The 24,650-nt window shown below is 35.2% G+C and overlaps 1 protein-coding gene across 4 annotated transcripts in view; it reads right to left on the minus strand.

Moving 5' to 3' along the window:
- efl1 (elongation factor like GTPase 1) overlaps nucleotides 1–24,650 on the minus strand; it is a 227,601-nt gene that overhangs the window by 86,006 nt on the left and 116,945 nt on the right. For 2 of the 4 annotated variants that reach the window (XM_073908093.1, XM_073908094.1), the window contains exon 16: nucleotides 1,412–2,448. The exons of the other annotated variants lie outside the window; for them this stretch is intronic. In XM_073908093.1, coding sequence (XP_073764194.1) covers nucleotides 2,342–2,448 — 107 coding nt within the window. In that variant the 3' untranslated portion in view covers nucleotides 1,412–2,341. Of the gene's footprint in view, nucleotides 1–1,411; nucleotides 2,449–24,650 lie in introns of those variants that run through there. 4 annotated transcript variants of the gene reach the window in all.

Consider the following 24,650-nt stretch of genomic DNA (forward strand, 5'->3'; position numbering starts at 1 on the left):
TCTCTTGCCCTGTCTATTTTAACCATTAGCCCTATTGGTAATCTTGAGGATTTAGGCAAACACAGCAGCACGCGATGTGTCTAAATGTGAACGAACTCCTAATAAAAGACAACGTCCGCCATTCTCTAATTCTCGTATTGCTCTCCTGACAAAAATGCTTGCTGCACACAAACAGCTTCGCTGTATCGGCCCTGACAGCATCGCGGGGAAAAACATGCAACAAACCCTGTGGATCATGGAAACAAACACAAACGACCCTTCATGAACAGCTAAATACTGTGTGCTGTGGGTCCGTGTCTCACAGCTTGGCACTGGCAGGTCTGCCTTGCCTTCGGAAAGCACGCACAATCATGAAAAATTAAGAAGCAGGCTCTTCTCATAGGATAAGAAAACTTCGCTATTAATAATAATGAGAAACCGCCGCGTCATTTTTGCACTTGCAGTTTTGCGCTACGCCGCCGATTTCGATCCCGCCCAAAAAATCATTTTAAACCCGGAAGCTGAAATTAGCTGACAAAAGCTCAAAATAATCCAGTTTTCCCCCAAAATTGAAGCTAACAGGTGCAAACATTGTCTTAACTGATGCTCAACACACACAAAAAAGTACTCGAGAGTTTGGTGAATCTTTAAGATCATTCAGAATGAATTAACAAATGATTAATAAACTATTGAAATTAACATTTATATATCTTATTATTCAGGCGGTTACTTTGTGTGTTAATAAATGCTTTAACTCAACTTCATGCAGTTTTGTGATTTAATCTAAAGTGAGGACTATTCAGGCTTTATAAATTCCTTATAAATGACAATTAAAGGTTTCAAATGAACAATACATCTTTGCAATCTTCTCTAAAAAGTAAAATGACTGTAAAGTTTAAACATTGCTGAATAACAGGTATCAAAATATAACATTAAATTGGGTAAAACAACAATATTAAAATTGAACAATATAATAGGATGCAATGTTTAAGCTGTACAGTAATTTTATTTTAGATAAGGTTGCAAAGATTTTTTTTCATTTATTACAGTTTCGTTTGTGTATCTTAAAACAAATAGAGTTGAATGTTTATTTTTGTTTATTTTCTTTTTTTTCCTGTTTAGAATTAAAAGAATTTTCATTAAAACTCTTAAACGCTTGGTCTGTTTGGGTTTAAAGAGAACATACATGTGGAATAGGGAAAACATGGGGGAAATATTTATGAATTTTTGTTTCTTTTGGTCTCTTTTTTTTCAATTCCTTTTGAAAGTCAATGAGTTTACAACACTCACAGTATCCCGATTTGTGAAAATTGAATGTAGTATTTTTAACAAGCCAAACACATTAGTGTTTGAGTAAAGTGTTTCTGTTTACGAAACAAATTTCACTCCATAAAAGAAGTATTACAAACATGTTTTTTTTTTTTTTAATTCTCCAGTATGGTTTCTAATTACCCCCAGGGCAATTATAACGCAGGGGGCTGTTAATATAAAACTGTTAAGTTTAAAGATTACAAGCTAGTAAGCTTTTAAACAATGACAAAATTTGCATTTAATAAATAAAAGCAAACGCAACATACAGTCTCTCACTTCCACCTAATGGATTAATGATTTTCATGAAATTACTGTGCAGCTTCTCATCAGATCTTTCAACCAATCAATGCCCTATAGAATTTGAAAAGTCCTGCCCCTACAAGATGCCACTGAAATGGGTCAATTCATTCATTCATTCATTCATTCATTCAATCATTCATTCATTCATTCATTCATTCATTCATTCTCCTTCGGCTTAGTCCCTTTTTTTATCAGGGGTCACCAGAGCGGAATGAACCACCAATTATTCCGGCATTTGTTTTATACAGTGGATGCCTATCCAGTTGCAACCCAATACTGGGAAACACCCACACATACGCACATTCACATACACACACACTCATGCACTACGGCCAATTTAGTTAATTCAATTCACCTATAGCGCATGTCTTTGTACAGTGGGGTAAACCGGAGCACCCGGATGAAACCCACGCCAACATGGGGAGAACATGCAAACTCCACACAGAAATACCAACTGGCCCAGACGGGACTTAAACCAGCATATGTGAGGCAACAGTGCTATCCATTGACCCACTGTGCCCCCCGAAATGGGTCACTTGTTCACATTAAAGGCTATTGGTACATTAAAAAGGGGGAGAGGCTACTGTTTTCATGCTTCATTTCACATTACATCAACACATTGAAAATAACAATATTAAATAAATAAATAAATAAATAAATGAGTAAACAAACAAATAAATTATTAAATAAATAAATAAATAAATCTTTCTCGTTCTCACTCTAGCAACAATAATTATTAGTATTTTTTTATTTATTTTTTTAAGTATTGTTGACCAACGCTGGCTGGCTCTGACAGCTGTGCATAAATCACAGGTCTTTTCCTCAAACACTCCCTTCCTTGAATTCCTCTTTGTTTTCCTAAAAAAAAAAAAGATGGTAAATTTAGGATGCAGTTTGATGTCATCAGTAAGAGTTGTTGATTAACGTTTCACTTCGTTCTGTGTTTAAAGCAGTTTAGAGTTTAGTGCCAAGCGCAGAGGTAAGAGATGAGAGATTTCCACAAAGGACAGACAGAGTTTGGCTGCAATATGGGATTGTTTATATAATCAGTTTGTTTTGAAATCCTGGTCCAAACTGTTAGAACTGGACTGCTTTAATCACCGCTGCATTAAAAAAAAACAGTTGACTAAACATATTCAGTCTTCGGACACCCTGTTGAGGTATTAATTTGTTATTAATGAGGTATTTATTATCTTTTCTTTTTTCCAGGGTGATGTTATAAAAGATACTGTCATGACCACAGTAAACGGTAATTAGGGCATAAAATCAGCCATTTGTCATCTCCGTTTTAAGCATGTTCACTCAACAAGCAGCTGGATGCGTTTCTGAGAGACATAGTTCACCCAAAAATTACAATAATGTCATCATTTACTCAACATGAAGTCATTTCAAACATGTAGGAGATTAAATTGGATTACAAAAACAGAAATCTGGCTGATCTTTTACTTAATACTGAAGTTCTAGGGTTGTCTAACATTGAAATGACTATACACACTCGCTGTAAATTTTTTTTAAAAACTGAACAAAAACTTGAACATATATTCTGTGTCTAGACAAACTTGAAATGAGTTACTGATAACAATCTATATACTGTTGAATACAATAAATCAATGCAATAATTAATTAGCCAGTCTGAAGAAGAAGATTTTAGGAAATGTAGATAATATAAAGTAAAAAATGTATTATTTAATATGAATATTTCTAGCATACAACAGCATTAATATATAAAAATATATTAAAAATATATATTAAAGACAGACAAATAGAACAATATAATAAAAATATATTAAAATTAAAATAAATATATATATATATACATGAAATGATGCCCGTAGCCAATTGGGGTGGGGGGTGGGGGGTGGGGGGGTGGTTGGTCGGTGGGTTCAAACCAAGAGGTCCAGAAATTGTCCTTTAAATTATTTATGTAATTTAATATTATATATATATATATATATATATATATATATATATATATATATATATATATATATATATATATATATATATATATATATATTAGGGTTGGGCATCTAAGCTATAATGCCGATCCGATACGCATCTCGATTCAAAGAATACGATCCGATATATTGGCGATACATTTGTGACATATTGCGATGCAACACGATACGATTCACACCCATATCACGATACGATGCGATATTTCAGCACTAACTAATTAGATCAAGTTTATGAGATGATGTGAAAGAGGATGCTGTGCCATTGAATGAGTTTGATATTTATAAACCAAGCAAAACCAAGACTTTTTTTTTACAAACTGGCTCTTCTCTCAGAGCCAGAGTGTCAGTTTACAGTAGAGGGCCATTTTAGAACATATAGCACATATTATTTAAGTATTTTCAAGATAAACAGAATGTATAAGTGCAATATATATTAAAAAAATATGTATATATTTGCACTCTTTCAACATAAATAAATTTAGCATTGCACAACAAGAATTGTGATTTAACTTTTCAACTATGAAAACAAGTTTTACAAAGATATATTTTGCCACTGATTATTCAAAACTTAAGGTCGTGAACTAGCAGTGTTATGCTGCTTTGAAACATCACTGTCACTGTAAACAACAGGCTAATAAAAATATAACAAACCAGCAATCTTCTTGCTGTGAGGTGGTCAAACTACCCACTGTGCCACCGTGACACCCATTATTTTTATCATTATTATTATTAATATTATTATTATTAAATAAAAATTAACAGGAGGAGGTGTTTAAAACCTTCGTTCTCCGTGACACTAGGCTGAATATCTTTGCAGATGAACAATGCAATAGCATTCGTTATTGGCGTAGAGCGAGCAGAACTGTTGCGCATGGAAAAAAAACTTGCAATGCTTTTTTCACCACTTTTGGAGCTGGTTGAAGCAGTGCGAAAGCCGGGGATGCAGAAACACTGGAAGATGCTTCCACAACAACACCGTGGCGCCGCTTCAAGTGAGATTTCAGATTAGTCATACTGCCCGCGTATTTTACAGATGCGCGGCACATTTTGCAGATTGCATCTGTCCTGTCATGTCGTCCATCCTTAAATCCATAATGTTGCTTGCCATACTTTAGATTTAAAACTCAGTGAGGAATAAAATGTTTGTTTTGCTTCTCGCGCTTTCTGAGGGCGCTCCACTAGCTTCATCCGCACACCTGATACACTGAGTTGTAGTGTGTGCACATCCGCAAATCCGTTGCTAAGGCTTACTTTATGTAGGTCGATTAAATTATGCGCCAAAAACAGGTTGACAACACTTGTTAATAAATAAAAAATACATTCTATATTAAAAATATAAGCTGTATCTCGGAAAAATCGATGCATCTCGCAAAAACCGATGCATCTCGATTTGCTTCCAAAATTTCATTCATCCTCTGCTGCTCAACCGATGCACTCGCATCGTGAACGCGCATGACCGCGTATCGATACATATCGGTTAATCTTCCCATCCCTAATATATATATATATATATATATATATATATATATATATATATATTAATATTAATATATTTATATTCAATAAATAAATTTTATAAATTGTAAAAAATTTAAAATTGTAATAAATTGTAATTTTAAATGACTCTGACCAGTAATTCGAATCCCATAGAGCCTTAAAGCCACAATAATGTGATGCGACTCATGACATAACCCACAGAGTGGTAACATTTGAATCTTTGATGTGACATCCATGCTGAGTAACGCTGTGGGTCGAAAAGAGCAAGAAGGCAGAAAAGGCAAGCATGGTCATTATCGCAAAATATTAAACATTTTCCAAAAGCCTACCAAACAGGGTATGGCAAAAGTTACTTCCTTCCTAACAGATGAAAATCTGCCCCTATCCATGAGGTTCTAGGCTAACTGGCCGCATTAGCTGGGACGTTTTGTATAAGTATTGACTTTTCCAGTATACATGACGTCCCTTTGCCTACTTTTGACTTTATTTTTTTTTAAATATCTGTCCGACGAAGGCTTTAATGGCAAGCAGAGTCTTCAGCCGCCAGATGTCACTGCACAGCAAAAGGCGCTAATCCTGTCACATCTTAGTTTTTGAGGCTGTTTGGTCACTTCGTTCGTTTTATTCTGATCGGATATAAATCCGATCGCTAAACCCACTTCAGAAGGTGATCTGGGATGCATAACAGATGATACTGGATAGGTCTAGTAATTTTTTGGACAAAATCATTCATTCATTCATTTTCTTGTCGGCTTAGTCCCTTTATTAATCCAAGGTCGCCACAGCGGAATGAGCCGCCAACTTATCCAGCAAGTTTTTACTCAGTGGATGCCCTTTCAGCTGCAACCCATCTCTGGGAAGCATCCACACACACATTCACACACACACTTATACACTACGGATAATTTAGCCTACCCAATTCACCTGTACCGCATGTCTTTGGACTGTGGGGGAAACCAGAGCACCCAGAGGAAACCCACGCGAAGGCAGGGAGAACATGCAAACTCCACACAGAAACGTCAACTGACCCGAGGTTCGAACCAGCGACCCAGCAACCTTCTTGTTGTGAGGCAGCACTACCTACTGCACCACTGCCTCGCCCTGGACAAAATTAATATAAACAAAATAAATAATGACCAGGAGAAAATCTGACCTGCGCCTGAAACACCTGTAGGTGCACTTTTACAGCCAAAATGCTATTAAAAACATAAAACTATAAGCATAAGCATAAAACATGTTCCAACTTTCCAGGCCTGTGACCAGGGGGGTTGGGGTGGTTTGAAAGACACCTCTCACTGACAACAGTCCAGAATTAGGACCGATGAGCTCATTTGTCCTATTTTGACTGCTATGCCATCATAAATAATGAAAACAATCCATCGAAAAAGGCTTTAAGACCAAACGGAATCACTTGCCGGCTGTTGCATGCTACGGTGGGACTATAATCTGATGTAAGAGAGGTCTTCTTTCACTACTGTATTGTTCTTAAACAGAAAAAAACATTTTACAGGTAATTAAATCTAAATCTTCAACCTTATTCCTGAAATAAAAATGAGCAATAAAAAGTTGTGAAGCACCAGAAGCGGACCATATTAAATTAATTTGAATATATTGTGGCTATTGATATTCAGGAATTTTCAAATGTACTTTTTTTAACTAAAGAGGCTAGAAAAAATATAATTAATTAATTAATAAATAAATTAATTAATTAATTATATTTTTTTCTAGCCTCTTTAGTTTAAAAAAAAGTACATGTGAAAATTAATTAATTAATTAATATTATTATGTTTTAATTATTATTTTTTATTGAAATGGCCAAATTGTGACCAAGGACAGTTGAATGTGCTGGCCAGTTTGTTTTTTGTCTAATAAATGACAGTAGGCTACAGTTTTTTACTTTAAAATTTTAACAGATTGCTATTTTTCCTAATGATACATGATGTAATAGAATTGTATTTTAAAAATTAGTCTTGTTTTAGTTTTTTTAATTGCAATTTTTATGCATATTTTACATCAAAAAGTGTGGTTATGATGACATCTGAGTAGCTAATCCAGCAAAAAAGTCACTAAAATGCAGTTTAAATCTCATAGTTCAACAAAAACTGAGGCGTATAACTGTAAAAAAGTCCACTTATTGAGAAAAAAAGAATCACCCCTTTCACCAGGCTGGCTACGGGCCTGAAAAGTAATGTATGTGAAAGAAAGAGACAGCAATTTTGACCAGGCAAGTGTTTACCCTTTATGATACTGCACATAATCCCACATTCATAATTTCAATGTCCTCTAAAGTAAACAATATCTTTGTCATTGTATACTGTACTTCCAGCAGATATTGAGAATTCCTATGTCAATGCGTTTATTTGTTGCATCTTACACAGTCTTGTTGAATGCAAAATAAAGCCCTTGTTTACAACCTACGCTGGTCCTTTTTAATATAGAAAGTCTATACTGCTAACTTACATCTAACACACACAGCATTTCTTAATATTAAACAATATAAATACAGTAAACCTATAAAACAATCTTTTCTGAATAAAACTAATTAAGCAAAAAAATTATAATAATAAATAACAAGTAGCTGTATGCAAGCAATTGATTCTGAAGTAAAATAATAAAAATAAAAAATAAAAAAATTAAGTAATTTGTCCTCAGCCAAAACTCTTTGCTTTAGAACAAATAATGGACTGATTAGAGCAAAGATTGCCCATTAGATATATTCAAAACAAATGATATAACATATTAAACTACTATAAAGACACATATCAAAGCCAGTGGTAGATTGCAAAATAAGTGTCTAAGGTAAGGTAATTATCGGTCTCTAAAAATGACTGAAACAAATGGTCAAACATGCTCTTCATCTTAAAAAAAAAAAAAAAAAAAAAAAAAACATATTTAAGTTGCTGTATAAAAGTAGGTTCTGAAGTAATAAATAAATAAATGAATAAAAAAAAATAATAATTAAAAGTTAAAAATAACTTTGTTCTCTGCCAATTATGTTTGCTCTAAAACAAATTCTAAACTACTCAGTCCGAAGATCGCACATTAGATATGCTCAAAACAAATCATATATGTATTAAACTACTATAAAGACACACATCAAAGCCAGTGGTAGATTCCAAAAAAAGAGTCTGAGGTTAAGTAGTTATCAGTCTAAAATAACTGAAACAGAATATCAAACATACTCTACCTTAAAAAACAAACAACACATTTAAGATGCTGTATAAAACCAAATTCTGAAGTAATAAATAAATAAATAAATAAATAAATAAATAAATAATTATTTTTAAAAAATTACAAAACTTTGTCCTCTGCCAAAACTGTTTGCTCTAGAACAAATACTAGACTATTCAGAGCAATGATCGCTAATTAGATATACTCGAAACAAATGATATATCATATTAAACTATTATAGAGACACATATCAAAGCCAGTAGTAGATTGCAAAATAAGTGTCTAAGGTAAGGTAATTATTGGTCTCTAAAAAAGACTGAAACAAATGGTCAAACATGCTCTTTATCTAAAAAAATAAATAAATAAATAAATAAATAAACATAAGTTGCTATATAAAAGCTAATTCTGAAGTAACAAATAAATAAATAATTAAAAGTAAAAAAAAAAAAAAAAATTTGTTCTCTGCCAAATATGTTTGCTCTAAAACAAATTCTAAACTATTAAGTGCGAAGATCGCACAATAGATGTGCTTAAAACAAATCATATATGCATTAAACTACTATAAAGACACACATCAAAGCCAGTGGTAGATTCCAAAAAGAGTCTGAGGTTAAGTAGTTATCAGTCTAAAATAACTGAAACAGAATATCAAACATACTCTACCTTAAAAAACAAACAACACATTTAAGTTGTTGTATAAAACCAAATTCTGAAGTAATAAATAAATAAATAAATAAATAAATAAATAAATAAATAAATAAATAAATAAATAAATAAATAAATAATTATTTTAAAAAAATTACAAAACTTTGTCCTCTGCCAAAACTGTTTGCTCTAGAATAAATACTAGACTATTCAGAGCAAAGATCGCTAATTATATATACTCGAAACAAATGATATATAATGTTAAACTATTATAGAGACACATATCAAAGCCAGTAGTAGATTGCAAAATAAGTGTCTAAGGTAAGGTAATTATTGGTCTCTAAAAAAGACTGAAACAAATGTTCAAACATGCTCTTCATCTAAAAAAAATTAAATAAATAAATAAACATAAGTTGCTATATAAAAGCAAATTCTAAAGTAATAAATAAATAATTAAAAGTTAAAAAAAAAAAAAACTTTGTTCTCTGCCAAATATGTTTGCTCTAAAACAAATTCTAAACTACTCAGTGCGAAGATCGCACATTAGATATGCTCAAAACAAATCATACATGCATTAAACTACTATAAAGACACACATCAAAGCCAGTGGTAGATTCCAAAAAAAAAAGAGTCTGAGGTTAAGTAGTTATCAGTCTAAAATAACTGAAACAGAATATCAAACATACTCTACCTTAAAAAACAAACAACACATTTATGTTGCTGTATAAAACCAAATTCTGAAGTAATAAATAAATAAATAAATAAATAAATAAATACATAATTATTTAAAAAAAATTACAAAACTTTGTCCTCTGCCAAAACTGTTTGCTCTAGAACAAATACTAGACTATTCAGAGCAATGATCGCTAATTAGATATACTCGAAACAAATGATATATCATATTAAACTATTATAGAGACACATATCAAAGCCAGTAGTAGATTGCAAAATAAGTGTCTAAGGTAAGGTAATTATTGGTCTCTAAAAAAGACTGAAACAAATGGTCAAACATGCTCTTTATCTAAAAAAAAAAATAAAATAAATGAATAAATAAACATAAGTTGCTATATAAAAGCTAATTCTGAAGTAATAAATAAATAAATAATTAAAAGTAAAAAAAAAAAAAAACTTTGTTCTCTGCCAAATATGTTTGCTCTAAAACAAATTCTAAACTACTCAGTGCGAAGATCGCACATTAGATATGCTCAAAACAAATCATATATGCATTAAACTACTATAAAGACACACATCAAAGCCAGTGGTAGATTCCAAAAAGAGTCTAAGGTTAGGTTAAATAGTTATCAGTCTAAAATAACTGAAACAGATTATCAAACATACTCTACCTTAAAAAAAACAAACAACACATTTAAGATGCTGTATAAAATCGAATTCTAAAATAATTAATAAATAAATAAAAGTTTAAAAAGCCTTGTCGTCTGCCAAAACTGTTTGCTCTAGAACTAATACTAGACTATTCAGAGCAAAGATCGTGCATTAGATATACTCGAAACAAATGATATATCATATTAAACTATTATAGAGACACGCATCAAAGCCAGTGGTAGATTCCAAAATAAGCGTTTAAGGCTGCATTTACACTGCAGATCCTGATGGTCAATTCCGATTTTGTGACTGTACCCGATTTTTTTGATGACCTGCTTACATCATCTTTTAAAAATGACTCGTATCCGATCGTCTGCATTTACACAGCACAAAGCAAAGGCGCAATAACCAGGGAAAAAAAAAATAATGAGCGGGCGCTGACTGACAGCTGATAATTAAAGAGTGCTCTTTTCTCTATTCCTGTATGTAATCTGTTCACAGCTTTTAACAAGCTGTTTTACTATAGTTCATGACAGAACGGTTCTCATTTGTCCATCTTCTTTTAATATATATGCACTTTTAAACCTTTAGGCATCTTAATGTAATGTCCATGACGTGATTTATGTACGTAATGTATGCACTAGTTTTATATTAGTTTATATTGGTTACGCGGCGGACATTGCGCTCTCTTGCTCTGGTTAACAAGCTTAAATACCTGTGCTATATGACAATATAAAAGTTGTTTAAGTCCTCGTGTATGAGATTTAGTGTTTGGGACTCTGCTGAAGTCTGTTCTGAAATGAAAGTGTCAGACTTCACATTATTCGATGGTTTAATGATGTGTGACTCGCATTGACAGGTGAAAATCCGATCTACAAATATCTACATATGAACAAGGCCAGAATCTGATTCGAGTAAATCGGAATCCATGTGATTTGTTCCTGCTTACACATACATGAGCCATATCTGATCTGTGCCACATGAGAGAAACAAATCGGAATTGAGTCACTTGAACAGTGCAGTGTAAATGCTGCCTACGTTAAGGTAATTCTCGGCCCCTAAAATAAAAGATTATGCATATTTTAATGTTCTAGAAACTAAATTCTCGATTATATTACATGACAACAGTATTATTAGTAAAAAAACAACCATAAAGAGACCCAAAAAAAAACCACTTATAAGCTGTACACCATACCTCAGAAATAAATACCATAGCACAGTAATGTTATGATATTGAGAACAGGGTTAGTTGCCACTTCCTTTTTTCAATGAATATTTCTCAGCGTGGGTCTATTATTTTTGAAAGCAACTGACTGTATAAACATGCACCTCAAGTCTTGACTACAAGAAAGCTATTGAAGAGCTCCTGCCAAGGAAAAACGAGATCCAGCATAAAACCCACAGCTAAAGAAAACAGTCGTGTGTGCATTTGAACTTTTGATTTTAAACCTAAACGTGACTGATATAGTGTCAATGGATTTCTTGCACGCACTGACCATTAGGTTTCATATGACTTCAATGTTTTATCGGGAGCCATGGATATTAAATTTGTTTTTACCTGTAGGCTTATATGTTTAGTTTTTTGGGGGGGACTATCAAAGTGCAAGTAGCCGCTGACTTGCATTTAATGGATCACCGCAGTTTCAGCTAAAAATGCCCTTTAATTTCCTCCCGGAGGAAAAAAAAAGAAAAAAATCAGCTCTTGAATGAACTGAGAGGGAACAAATTATTAAAGTTCATTTTTGGGTGAACTGCACCTTTAAAGGGAAACAAATAAATAAAAAAACATTAAAAAATTAAATAAAGTTACTTTATCCTCTACAGCAGGGGTGGCCAATGCTGTTCCTGGAGATCTACCTTCCTGCAGATTTCAGTTGCAATCCTTATCAAACACACCTGTCTGTAATTATCAAGTGGATTTCAGGTCCTAATTAATTGGTTCAGGTGGGTTTGATCAGGGTAGGAGCTAAACTGTACAGGAAGGTAGATCTCCAGGAACAGGATTGAGCACCCCTGCTCTACAGCAAATAATAGACTATTTAGAGCAAAGATTGCTCATTAGACATACTCAAAACAAATTATAAATCATATTAAACTACTGTAGAAATGCACATCAAAGCCAGTGGTAGATTCTAAAATAAGTGTCTAAGGTTAGGTACTTCTCGGTCTCAGAATTTCAAACATGCTCTAAATGTACATCTTAAAATTTGATACCTAAATTTGTTTTACCTGTAGGCCTATATGTTTAGGGTTTTTTGGACCATGAACGTGCAAGTGGACTTGCATCTAAAGGATCACCACAGTTTCAGCTAAAAATGCACTTTAATTTCCTCCTTAAAAAAAGATAAATCTCTTGGATGAACTCAAGGGGTAAGAAATTATTAGGGTTCATTCTTGGATAAACTGCCCCTTTAAAAAATGAATAACAAGACATAAAACATTTAAATAAATAAATAAATAAATACATTTTTAAAAATGTCGTCAGCTAACAAATTCTAGACTATTGAGACCAAAGATTACTCATCAGATATACTGAAAACAAATTATATACCATATTAAACTACTATAAAAACACACATCAAAGCCAGTGATTCCAAAATAATGATGCCAGATTCCAAAATAAGTGTCTAAGGTAAGGTAATTCTCGGTCTCTGAAATAGCTAAAAATGCACTTTAATTATCTCCTAAAGAAAAAAAATGACCTCTTGGATGAACTGAAGGGGGAGCAAATTATTAGGGTTCATTTTTGAGTGAACTGTCTCTTTAAAAGAAAACAAATAAATAACAAGACAACAAAAATGAATGAATAAAATATAATAATTTAAAAATTTAAAACTTACAAATCTGTCCTCAGACAAAACTGCTTACTCTAGAACAAATTCTAGACTATTCAGAGCAAAGATTGCTCATTAAATAAACTCAAAACAAATGATATACACCTGGATCATAATAAACTACTATAGAAACGCACATCAAAGTCAGTGGTAGATTACAAAATAAGTGTCAAAGGTACCTTAGTTCTTGATCTCTATAACAAATTGATAACAAATAATCAAACATGGTCTGAATGCTCCATCTTAAAATTTAATAATTAAATTTGTTTTACCTGTAGACCTATATGTTTATTTATTTTTTGGACTATGTTTTTTGGACTAAGTGCAAGTAGCCGCTAATTTGCATCAAATGGGTCAAAACAGTTTTAGCTAAAAATGCACTTTAATTTTCTCCTAAAACAAAAAAAAGTGACCTCTTGGATGAACTGAAGGGGGAGCAAATTATTAGGGTTCATTTTTGAGTGAACTGTCTCTTTAAAAAATAAATAAATAAAATAAAAATAACAAGACAATAAATAAATAAAATAAAAAAATTTACAAAACTTTGTCCTCAGCCAAAACTGCTTACTCTAAAACAAATACTAGACTATTCAGAGCAAAGATCGCTGATAACATACTCAAAACAAATTATATACACCTGTATCATAATAAAATACTATAGAAACACACAAAGTCAGTGGTAGATTCCAAAATAAGTGTCTAAGGTAAGGTAGTTCTCGATCTCTAAAACAAATTAATAATAATCAAACATGGTCTGAATGCTCCATCTCAAAACTTAATTTTGTTTTACCTGTAGGCCTATACGTTTAGGGTTTTTTTTTTTTTTGGACTATCAAAATGCAAGTAGCCGCTGACTTGTATCTAATGGATCACCGCAGTTTCAGCTAAAATTGCACTTTAATTTCCTCCCAAAGAAGAAAAAAAATCACCTCTTGGATGAACTGAGGGGGAGCAAATTATTAGGGTCCATTTTTGGGTGAACTGAACCTTTAAAAGAACAAATAAATAACAAGAGATAAAAAACGTGGCTTTATTCGTTACAGCGCTATTTTAAAATCTGGTGTTTTTGTAGAGGTCATCCATCAGTGTGGTGATATGGGAGTGTCGTGATCAAGCAGGGATGAAGCTTAGACTCTTGTGGGTGATTTTGCAGACTCTGTGCCTCCACACACACACATGCACACACTCGGCTGGTGCCAGCAGAAGACTGTGCCAGCGCTGGACTCATAAGCGGATAGTTTGGTGAAGTTGGCTGCAGGATGATGAGTTTTTTTTTCTTTCTTTCTTGAGTGCCTTAGCAGATTTTGTTAAAAAAACAAAAAAAAAACCTTGAATCAGAGGTAAATTCTCATCAGGCCTTTTTCTTTTTAAGTTTTTGTGCTACAAAAAAGATCTTTATAAAGATTTTTTTTTTATTTTTGTAACTCATAACTTACTCATAACTAACTCATAATTTCATTCAGTGAAAATTCATCTCGTTTGGCATTGAATTTGTTGCTACATATCAGTTTTCGTTATTGGTACTTGAAAAATGTGAAAACAAATTTATTTTAGCTACCTCAATAATTTAGATGTCTATATTTTTTAGTCTATCAATGCAATTTTTATCTTAATTTGTTGATTAGCTTTTGCACAAAACACTTTGAATGGTTAGTGGACAGCTAAATACCTACAAATACCTTAAAAGATTGAATTTCATTAAGTTGAGTGATTTTCTTGGTCATTTTAAAAATTAATTTACACAGTTTCATTTCAGTTAAAAAAAGTAATACTTGACCAACCAAGATGTTTGACATGTCCTGTTATTTGTGCTAAATTTCAGCAACTTATTACATAGTATTGGCCAACATGTAGTTTTTCCGTAATCGGCAAAAACTGTGCTACAATAATATGAGAGAAATATTGATGTACATGCTTGTGCTTTAAAAAAAAAAATCACGCGTGGTTAGTAGATTTTGGAGAAAAATAATGTAGCTGAAATAAGGTCCAAAAACACACTGAATGGGCCTAAACAAGACTTGAATAACTAATCTTATAGGCTAGAATATTTGCTTCACAATTATGTGAAAATTATTCTGTTCTCTCTTTCAAAGAAAGCATTACAATTATTTATATTTCGTAGTCTATTTTGGGACAGAATACTCTAAGGCCCCTAGTGCGTTTTAGTTTTAAAATGGCGTTTTAGAATGAAAACAATCTGCTGTCTGTTAAGTTGTTCATATCAAAATGAAAATAGCAGTTCCTTATATAATGTTTTTATTTTATTGTTAAGATATAGTGAAACAACATAGCCAGGATGATGTGAATAAGGTTATAAAGTGCACTGTTCCCTTTGAAGATTTACCGACATGTCCTCGGGAGTCTGCTTTCCATATCAAACCTGCGAAGTCTGAACTTACACGGAGAGGATGCAGGACTGAACTGTGAGTAGACTATTTAATATTAAGGAAAAGCCCCAATCTGAGAGGCGAATGTCGGCAGCCCTGCCACCGTTTTAAGATGTCTTCGTTTTCCCCATCAACACTGAGACGGAGCAGCAGCGTTTTATAATGAAAACAGCCTCTCCAGCGTTTCCAAAACGCTCCGTTTTCGGCGCTCGAAAACTCCGGCGTAGTGTGGACGGATGGCCTAACCGTAGCGAAATTTATGCATTTTCAAACTAAATTAGTGTATTAGTGCATTAGTGTAAACGGGGCCTAAGCATGGTAGTGACAATGGTCATGAATAATTCACACCTGGAGAAACAGGACACTCCCCCATTAAAAATAATGAGCTCAGACTGAGAAACTAGACAGTGCTGGTTTCATACTGATTACTTTATCAAACAATGTTTGTTTTTTTAACACGCACTCGCTGCATTTAAAAGTAGACTCATGTTTGTGTGTTTTGTGTTCACAGAGTTTCAGTGCATTTTACACTCAAAAGTAACTCATTTGATGAACTCAATTTAATTGAGGGCAGGATTTCCATCCAAAAAATTGGTTTAGCATCAACTAAAAAAAAATATTCACACAATTAAATGTAATTGAGTTGACCCAACATGATTTTATCGAGTTTACATACATTTAACTTTAAATACTTATCATGTATGCCAATTATGTGTCATACATTTCAAAGTATCTCATATCTTACACATCTCATAGTTTTATTTGATGCTATCCTAAATGACCTAGAAGAGCCATTTTTTAGCATACAGTACTCAATACTTTACATATACAGTTGATTGAGACGGATCTCAGAACTTATTTTATGACAGTTGTTGCTCAATGAGCAAAGCAACAAACTGCATTTTTACTATTAAAGCTGCCAATACCCATTGCATTGGTGCTGCTGCAAGGTGGTAACCTCAAAACTCAAAGCATTACATGGAAATCTTATAAATCTTTAAACTTAAGTGGGGATTAAACACTAAGTCTTTCTATCAAATTTAAACACCTAAGATTACTTTTATCGTCAACATTTCCCTCTCTTAATTCATTTCTATGCTAAGCATGCTGAAAACTATAAATCCCCTAACCATGTAGTTGGACCAACACAATTCCTTCATGTTGTCCCAGCAAAAAACGCTTAAGTTAACTTAACGGTTTACAAATTTAAGTGGACTGAACATAAAACAAATAAATTATCCAAAGAAATGACAAGAATTGTGTTGTTTCAGCTCATTTAAGGGTGCTTTCACACCTGCCTTATTTAGTTCGATTGAATCGCACTAGAGTTCGTTTCCTCTTTTGGTACGGTTCGTTTGGGCAGGTGAGAATGCAGCAATCGTACTCGAGTGCGCACCAAAAGCGGAACCGCGATAAGCGTACCGAGACCTGCTTGAAGAGGTGGTCTCGGTACGCTTTCAAACGAACACTGGAGCGGTTCGTTTGTGGTGAGAATATGATCCGTACTAAAACAGGTCCAACCGCAAAATGTACTGCGCCTTTTGGACTAATTCAGCTGCCGTAGGCCGATGAGCTGTGCATTATGGGATATGGAGGAAAAATATTTGTTGACAGCGCTTTACCAACAGAGAGAGAGAGAGAGAGAGAGAGAGAGGGAGAGAGGGGAAAACATTACCTGATGGATCGTTGGTAATATTTCCATGTCGCAGTTTAGCTAAATTAATTCACGTCTCTTCCTGAAGTGACGAGCGATGCATTAAACATTGTTTTCCAGCTGCGGCCGCGCTTCATTTTCGTAATGTATAGTTTGTCTAAAGCAGGGATACAATCAGCCAGAGCAGTCGTCCTCCCAGAGTTAAAGGTTTTGTTTACCTGCGGGAGTTCACTGGCATTTTCCCGCACGTGAATTTCGACCAATCAATAAGCAGTTTAGGAAATATGTTCAACAACATCTGGCCAATGAGAGATGTGGATTTTGTCAGATGACTGCATTTTGGTTCATTTCAACTGGTTCGGACCAAAGCCAGCAGTGTGGTGTGAAAACGAGCAGAAGACAGCAGAAGATGCAACAATGTATCATTTATTACCCTTGGACCGGACCAAATAAAGCAAACTACAGATGTGAAAGCACCCTTAAACAGGTAGTTTGAACAAGTAGCGGTAATATTTTTTTTGAGAGTACTGACACATTTCTTAAATAAGTTTGCAGAGAGAGACAAAAAACAACAACAACTCATACACTGTTAATTTTCCTTATTTTACAAAAGCACACACTTTTGTTATTATTGTGGGTGTACACAAAAAAGTAGTCATCTAACAGATTCAACTGATGTATTGCTCTGATCTGTACAACCAAAACTAAAAGTGTAGTTCAAGTTCTTTTTGCCGTTATCAGGAAAAGGCGCCTCAAACCGCGTATACGCGGTTGTCAACCCCTGAGGGGTTAATAAGTTCACATTTATTACAAGTCACAAAACTGCCATCAGGTTTACAGATCCTTAAGTTTATTTATTTTTTAAGTGAATGCATACCTTGACTCTAGGGGTCAAACAACAAAAAATAAGGTCAATAATCTTGGTGTGATTCTGGAGTCGGATCTGAGGTTCAGTAGTCATGTCAAAGCAGTTAGTAAAACAGCATGCTATCATCTCAAAACATTGCAAGAATTAGATGCTTTGCTCTCAGTGCGGACTTGTTCATGCTTTTATAAGCAGCAGAGTGGATTACTGTAATGGGCTGGCCTTCACTGGCCTTCCAAAAAAGACAGCCAGACAGTTGCCACTCATCCAGAACGCTGCGGCCAGGATTCTGACCAAAACCAGAAAATCAGAGCACATCACACCTGTCCTCAGGTCTTTACACTGGCTCCCAGTTACATTAAGAGGAGATTGTGTGTATAAATCACTAAATGGCCTAGGACCTCAATACATCACAGATATGCTCACTGAATACTGACCCAACAGATCACTCAGATCTTTAGGATCAAGTAAATTAGTAATTCCAAGAGTTCAGTCAAAGCAGGGTGAATCGGCTTTCAGCTACTAACAGCGCCCCCTGCTGCTGGAATCAGCTTCCAGAAATGATCGGATGTGCTCCAACATTAGGCACATTCAAATCAAGACTGAAAACACATCTGTTTAGCTGTGCCTTTACTGTATGAGCACTGTGCTACGTCCCACAGATCACACTTTTATGTCTTTCTTTTCTTTTTTTTATTCCTTTAAAACCTGTTTTAACACATTTTCATCTGTTTTTATGTGTTTTTAATCTTTTTTAATTTCTTGTTTCTTTTATTCTTGTTTATGTAAAGCACTTTGAATTACCATTGTGTATGAAAAGTGCTTTATAAATAATCTTGCCTTGGCTATTTTGTTTTACTTTAATAACCCCAGGGCACAGCATGTGTGAGAAAGTGGTCATTTTTGTTGTTGTTGTTCAGCATTTCCCGAGCAACCAAAATCAAAACAGCCTTTTATTCTCCAGCACTAACCAAGCACCACTAATAACAGCAGCTATTACTGTTAGTAGCTGTTAAAATCATGTTACCCCTCTTAAAAATCACTGCAAAGTCTTGAATAAAAGCATGTGAGCAGGCCCGTGTGTGAAAAGCAGCATTGATCGCTCAATCACACAAGAGGATCATATGGAGTTGTGGAAAAGAGCTCTTTCTGGCTGGGATCTGAGCGGCACTGGAAAGTCCCCTCAGTGGAAAGTCCCTCTCCTAAACTTGACAGATTGTGGATGTGTAGGATCATGAGGGGCCGAGACAGACTTGCCCTTTGGCCAAGAAACACACACTGAATATTACATTACATTAGTCTCCTGTGGACACACACACACATGCACACACACTTTCTTCTCCCTAAAGATCACCGCTAATTGTACCACAACACATGAGAAACCGAGAAAAGAGGAAAAAAGAGAGAAGGGAAGATTTGAAACAACATTTGAGAAACACTGGACACCGGGAGGCAAATATCCTCACACACACACACACACACACACACACACACACACACACACACACACACACACACACACACATATATATATATATATATATATATATATATATATATATATATATATATATATATATATATATATATATATATATATATATATATATATATACACATATATATTCTCAAGTTTATCCGCTATGGCTCTGACAGGAGGCATGTGGCGGCAATATGACCAGCAACACCACAGGAAACAGCCATGTAGAGGAAGTGAGCCATTCTCAACAGTATGAACATTGTAAGAAGAGAGGTGAGGAGGTCGACCTTCGGTAAAAACATCTGAGCACAGTACCTCTAATTAATCTCTTAATAAAACTCCTTGAGAAACGAAAAAAATAAAATAAAACAAAGAACTTGCAAATGACTTTGGGTTTGTCTAATGGAAACATGTTTACCTAAGGTTGAATAAAAAAATAAATAAAAATAAATATTACAATTACCGGCCACTTTATTAGGTACACCTGTTCAACTGCTCGTTAACCCAAACTTCTAATCAGCCCATCGCATGGCAGCAACTCAATGCATTTAAGCCTGTGGACATGGTCAAGAAGATCTACTGCAGTTCAAAGCGAGCATCAGAATGGGGAAGAAAGGTGATTTAAGTGACTTTTAATGTGGCATGGTTGTTGGTGCCAGACGGGCTGGTCCGAGAATTTCAGAAACTGCTGATCTACTGGGATTTTCACGCACAACCATCTTTAGGGTTTACAGAGAATGCTCCAAAAAAGAGAAAATATCCAGTGAGCAGTTCTGTGGGTGCAAATACCTTGTTCATGCCAGAGGTCAGAGGAGAATGGCCAGACTGGTTTGAGTTGATAGAAAGGTAACAGTAACTCAAATAACCACTTGCTACAATCAAGGTATGCAGAAGAGCAACTCTGAACGCACAACACGTCCAACCTTGAGGCAGATGGGTTATAGCAGCAGAAAACCACAGCGGGTGCCACTCTTGTCAGCTAAGAACAGAAAACTAAGGTTACAATTCGCATTGGCTTACCAAAGTTGGACAATAGATGATTGGATAATCGTTGCCTGGTCTGATGAGTCTCAATTTCTGCTGCGACATTCGGATGGTAGGGTCAGAATTTGCCATCAACAACATGAAAGCATGGATTCATCCTGCCTTATATTACCAATTTAGGCTGGTTGTGGTGTAATGGTGTGGGGGATATTTTCTTAGCACACTTTGGGCCCATTAGTTCCAATTGATCATCGTGTCAACGCCACAGCCTACCTGATTATTGTTGCTGAACATGTCCATCACTTTGTGACCACAGTGGACCCATCTTCTGATGGCTACTTCCAGAAAGATAACTTGTCATGTCATAAAGCGTGAATCATCTCAGTCTGCTTTCTTGAACATGACAATGAGTTCACTGTACTCAAATGGCCTCCACAGTCACCAGACCTCAATCCAATAGAGCACCTTTGGAATGTGGTGGAGATTTGCATCATGGTTGCGCAGCCGACAAATTTGCAGCAACTGTGTGATGTCATCATGTCAATATGGAGCAAAATCTCTGAGGATTTTTTCCAGTACTTTGTTGAATTTCTGCCATGAAGGATTAAGGCGATTCTAAAGACAAAAGGGGTCCAAACCGATACTATTAAAGTGGCCGGTGAGTGTATATATATAAACTCAAGTGGTTTTAAAACTTTGAGTTTCTTCTGTTGACCAGAAATTAAGTTATTTTAAAGAATGCTGAAAACCTGTAACCACTGACATCCTTAATAGGAAAAACAATTACTATTAAAGTCAATGGTTACAGGTTTTCAGCTTTCGTCAAAATGTCTTTATTTGTGTTCAAGAGAAGGAGACAAAAAGGAAGTAAAAGATGAATGAATAAAGACAAAATAAAGATTTTCAGGTAATCATTGACTCTCACAGTGAAAATTAAAAAAATTTACTGGGTGTGAAAATTTTTTATTATGTACTGGAAGAATTTTAAACTACTACAGAGACACACATTAAAGCCAGTGGTAGATTCCAAAATAAGTGTCTAAGTTAAGGTAATTCTCGGTCCCTAAAATAACTGAAACAGAATATCAAACATGCTCTAAATCTTCAAAAATGCATTCATTTTCTACAGCTTAACCAGGGCCAGGATCACGGGGCAGCAATCTCAAGAGAAACCCCCAGACTTCCCTCTCCCTAGATACTTCCTGCGGCTCCTCCAGGGGGATCCCGAGGCATTCCCAGGCCAGCCGAGAAACAGTCCCTCCAGCATGTACTAGGTCTTCCCCGAGGCCTCCTCCTGGTGGGACATGCCTGGCTAGGCATCTGGAAAAAAAGCCACCTCAGCTGGCTTCTCTCACTGTGGAGAAACTCAACTCCGAGCTCCTCCTGGGTGACAGAGCTCCTCACCTTATCTATAAGGGTGCAACCCAGTGAAGTAAACTAATTTTGGCTGCTTGTATCCGAGATCTTGTCCATGACCAAAGCTTATGACCATGGGTAAGTGTAGGACTGTAGATTGACCGGTAAATCAAGAGCTCTGCCTTTCGGCTCAGCTTCTTCTTTAACACAATGCACCAGTATATCAACTGCATCACTGCTGCCACTGCACCAATTTGCCTGTCAATCTCACCTTCCATCCTTCCCTCACTCTAAACAAAACCCCAAGATACTTGAACTTGACACACAAATACGGCAAAGATAAATCTCCATCAATTAAAATTAATTAATGATAATGTTGTTTCTATCATCTGTGAACAAAATCTGTTAAAATATTAGGAAGATAATTTTTTTGTGACCTTTTAAAGGTACGAAGATGTCTTTTTTGACGAAAGATCAAGGTAAATTTGATTTCTGATGTCATGACCTCTTTAAACTGTAGCAGCTGTAGAACAAAAGCTCATTTAAGAGCAGTGCAATGGAAGTGACTCACTGAACATTCAGCACCTGGACTGTGTGTGTGTGTGTGTGTGTGTATATATATGCAGGCGGTCCATATGAATGGATCTGCTTTATTTGGGATCTGTGTGTGTGTGTGTGTGTGTCACATTCATGCTTGCTCAGCAGAACATCTAAATGCCCCCTAGACAGGAATGGTGTCATGAAGGCCTGTCGGAGTACAGACGGATGATTTCACTGCTCTGCTGAGCGTTTATCTCTTCTGCATATCCTGCTCTGCGGAGCTGTTTAGACAGTCTTTCAGGTGAATTACTGAAGGAGAGAAGCCCGGCTGCTCTTCAGAAACATTACGGCTTCATCTTGATGTAGATTTACAGCACAGCTTTAACGGTTTACGATGAACGTGCACTTTTTTCCTCCCTGGTTTGGTTCCTTCTTTTAAAGACCCCGATGGAATGGTTTGATGGCTTGTTTTTTGGCTTGTTTTTTTCTTCTTTCTATTAAAGCAGTGAGTTTGAGCATGACTGCTCAAATAACATTAGCTAATCAGGATTACAAAAATAAAATATTCTATGTGAAAAGGGTTATGAAATAATATAAAAATATAATATATAATAGATTAATCTCTATTCTACCTGACAAAAGTCTTGTTGTCAATCCGAGTTTTAAGGGCAACAAATAATAGCTTGATTTCTAGTTTATCATTTGGAAAAGTGGCAGAAGGTCGATTTTACCAATGAATCATCTGCTGAACTGCATCCCAATCATCACAAATACTGCAGAAGACCCATTGAAACCCACATAGACCCAAGGTTCTCACAAAAATCAGTCAAGTTTGATGAAGGAGAAATCATGGTTTGGGGTTACATTCAGTATGTGGAGTGTGAGAGATCTACAGAGTGGATGGCAACATCAACAGCCTGAGGTGTCAAGACATTTGTGCTGCCCATTACATTACAAACCACAGGAGAGGGCAAATTCTTCAGCAGGATAGCGCTCCTTCTCATACTTCAGCCTCCACATCAAAGATCCTGAAAGTAAAGAAGGTCAAGGTGCTCCAGGATTGGCCAGCCCAGTCACCAGACATAAACATTATTAAGCATGTCTGGGGTAAGATGAAAGAGGAGGCTTCAAAGATGAATCCAATAAATCTTGATGAACTCTGGGAGTTCTGCAAGAACGCTTTCTTTGTCATTCCAGATGACTTTATTAATTAGTTATTTAAGTCCTTGCAGAGATGTATGGATGCAGTCCACTAAGCTCATGGGTGTCAGACACAATATTGATTATTTGTTTTACTGCATCCTAACTTTTGAAGGGACAAGACTTCTGTTCCAAGCAAAGTCATACCTTTTTGTTGGATTTTCTTTCTCTGAAAGCATTTGAAAGATTCCTTGGCTGTGTTTAGTATCATTGTCTTGCTGAAATGTCCACCCTGGTTTCATCTTCATCCTCCTGCTAATGTAGTTGTTGGACTGAAGCAGCTGATATTAATTTACACTGACGAAGGGCAGAGGGTTGCTGAAGAACTACTGAGAGATGTCAGCTGCTGTCTGGGCTTTCACTGCCATTCTACACCTTCCTTTCTTCATGTGTTCAATACTTTTCAATACTACTTGCTGTATATTTACCAGGAAAAATCATTCATGTTCAATACTTATAATACACATTTTATTTATATATACATTTTGTTCTTGACCTCTTGGATTGGTTATTGTTTGCCACCCGTCTTGACCCTTTTGCCTGTTTTTGAATTACTTTGGATTATCTTTGTATGCATGTCTGCTTCTGTTTTGACCCTTGCCTGCCTGACAACTCTAATAAACCTGTGTTTGGATCCAACCCCTCTCTTCACATATCTTCTTTGTAAGAAAGTTTGCAATTAGCCTTTTTTTTTTATTTCCTGGTGTAACTTTGAATATTTCACAGCAAAATCAGCCATAATTTTTGATTATACACAGACTGCTTATAAAGTAAATTACAAATGTTTTCTTTAGCTTGAAAATAAGATAAATATTCTCACTAAGAATGACTTTTTCCAGTGTCAAACAGAATTCTGTTAACTTTTAGAAGCATGCTATAAATGCTGACAAACAACCTTATGTAAAGTAGCACAAAATAATGCCAAACTGCATGTTTTTACTATGTTTGGATGACGAAATGTCATCTGGTACTGAGCAACAACAACATCATCAAAAAAAGAGGTCAGTCATACTTAGATCAGAGGAGAGAGGGTAACCAGTGGGCACTAAGCAAACAGCACTTACCCTGGCACTGCCAACCTCAAAACACGTTCAGATCTCCCAGTGCTGTTTGCTTTCCAAAATAGCTTCCACATGTTTGTAGCTTCCTCACAAGCACTCATAATT

Source organism: Danio rerio, chromosome 7, assembly GCF_049306965.1.
Source record: "Danio rerio strain Tuebingen ecotype United States chromosome 7, GRCz12tu, whole genome shotgun sequence".
Classification (NCBI taxonomy): domain Eukaryota; kingdom Metazoa; phylum Chordata; class Actinopteri; order Cypriniformes; family Danionidae; genus Danio; species Danio rerio.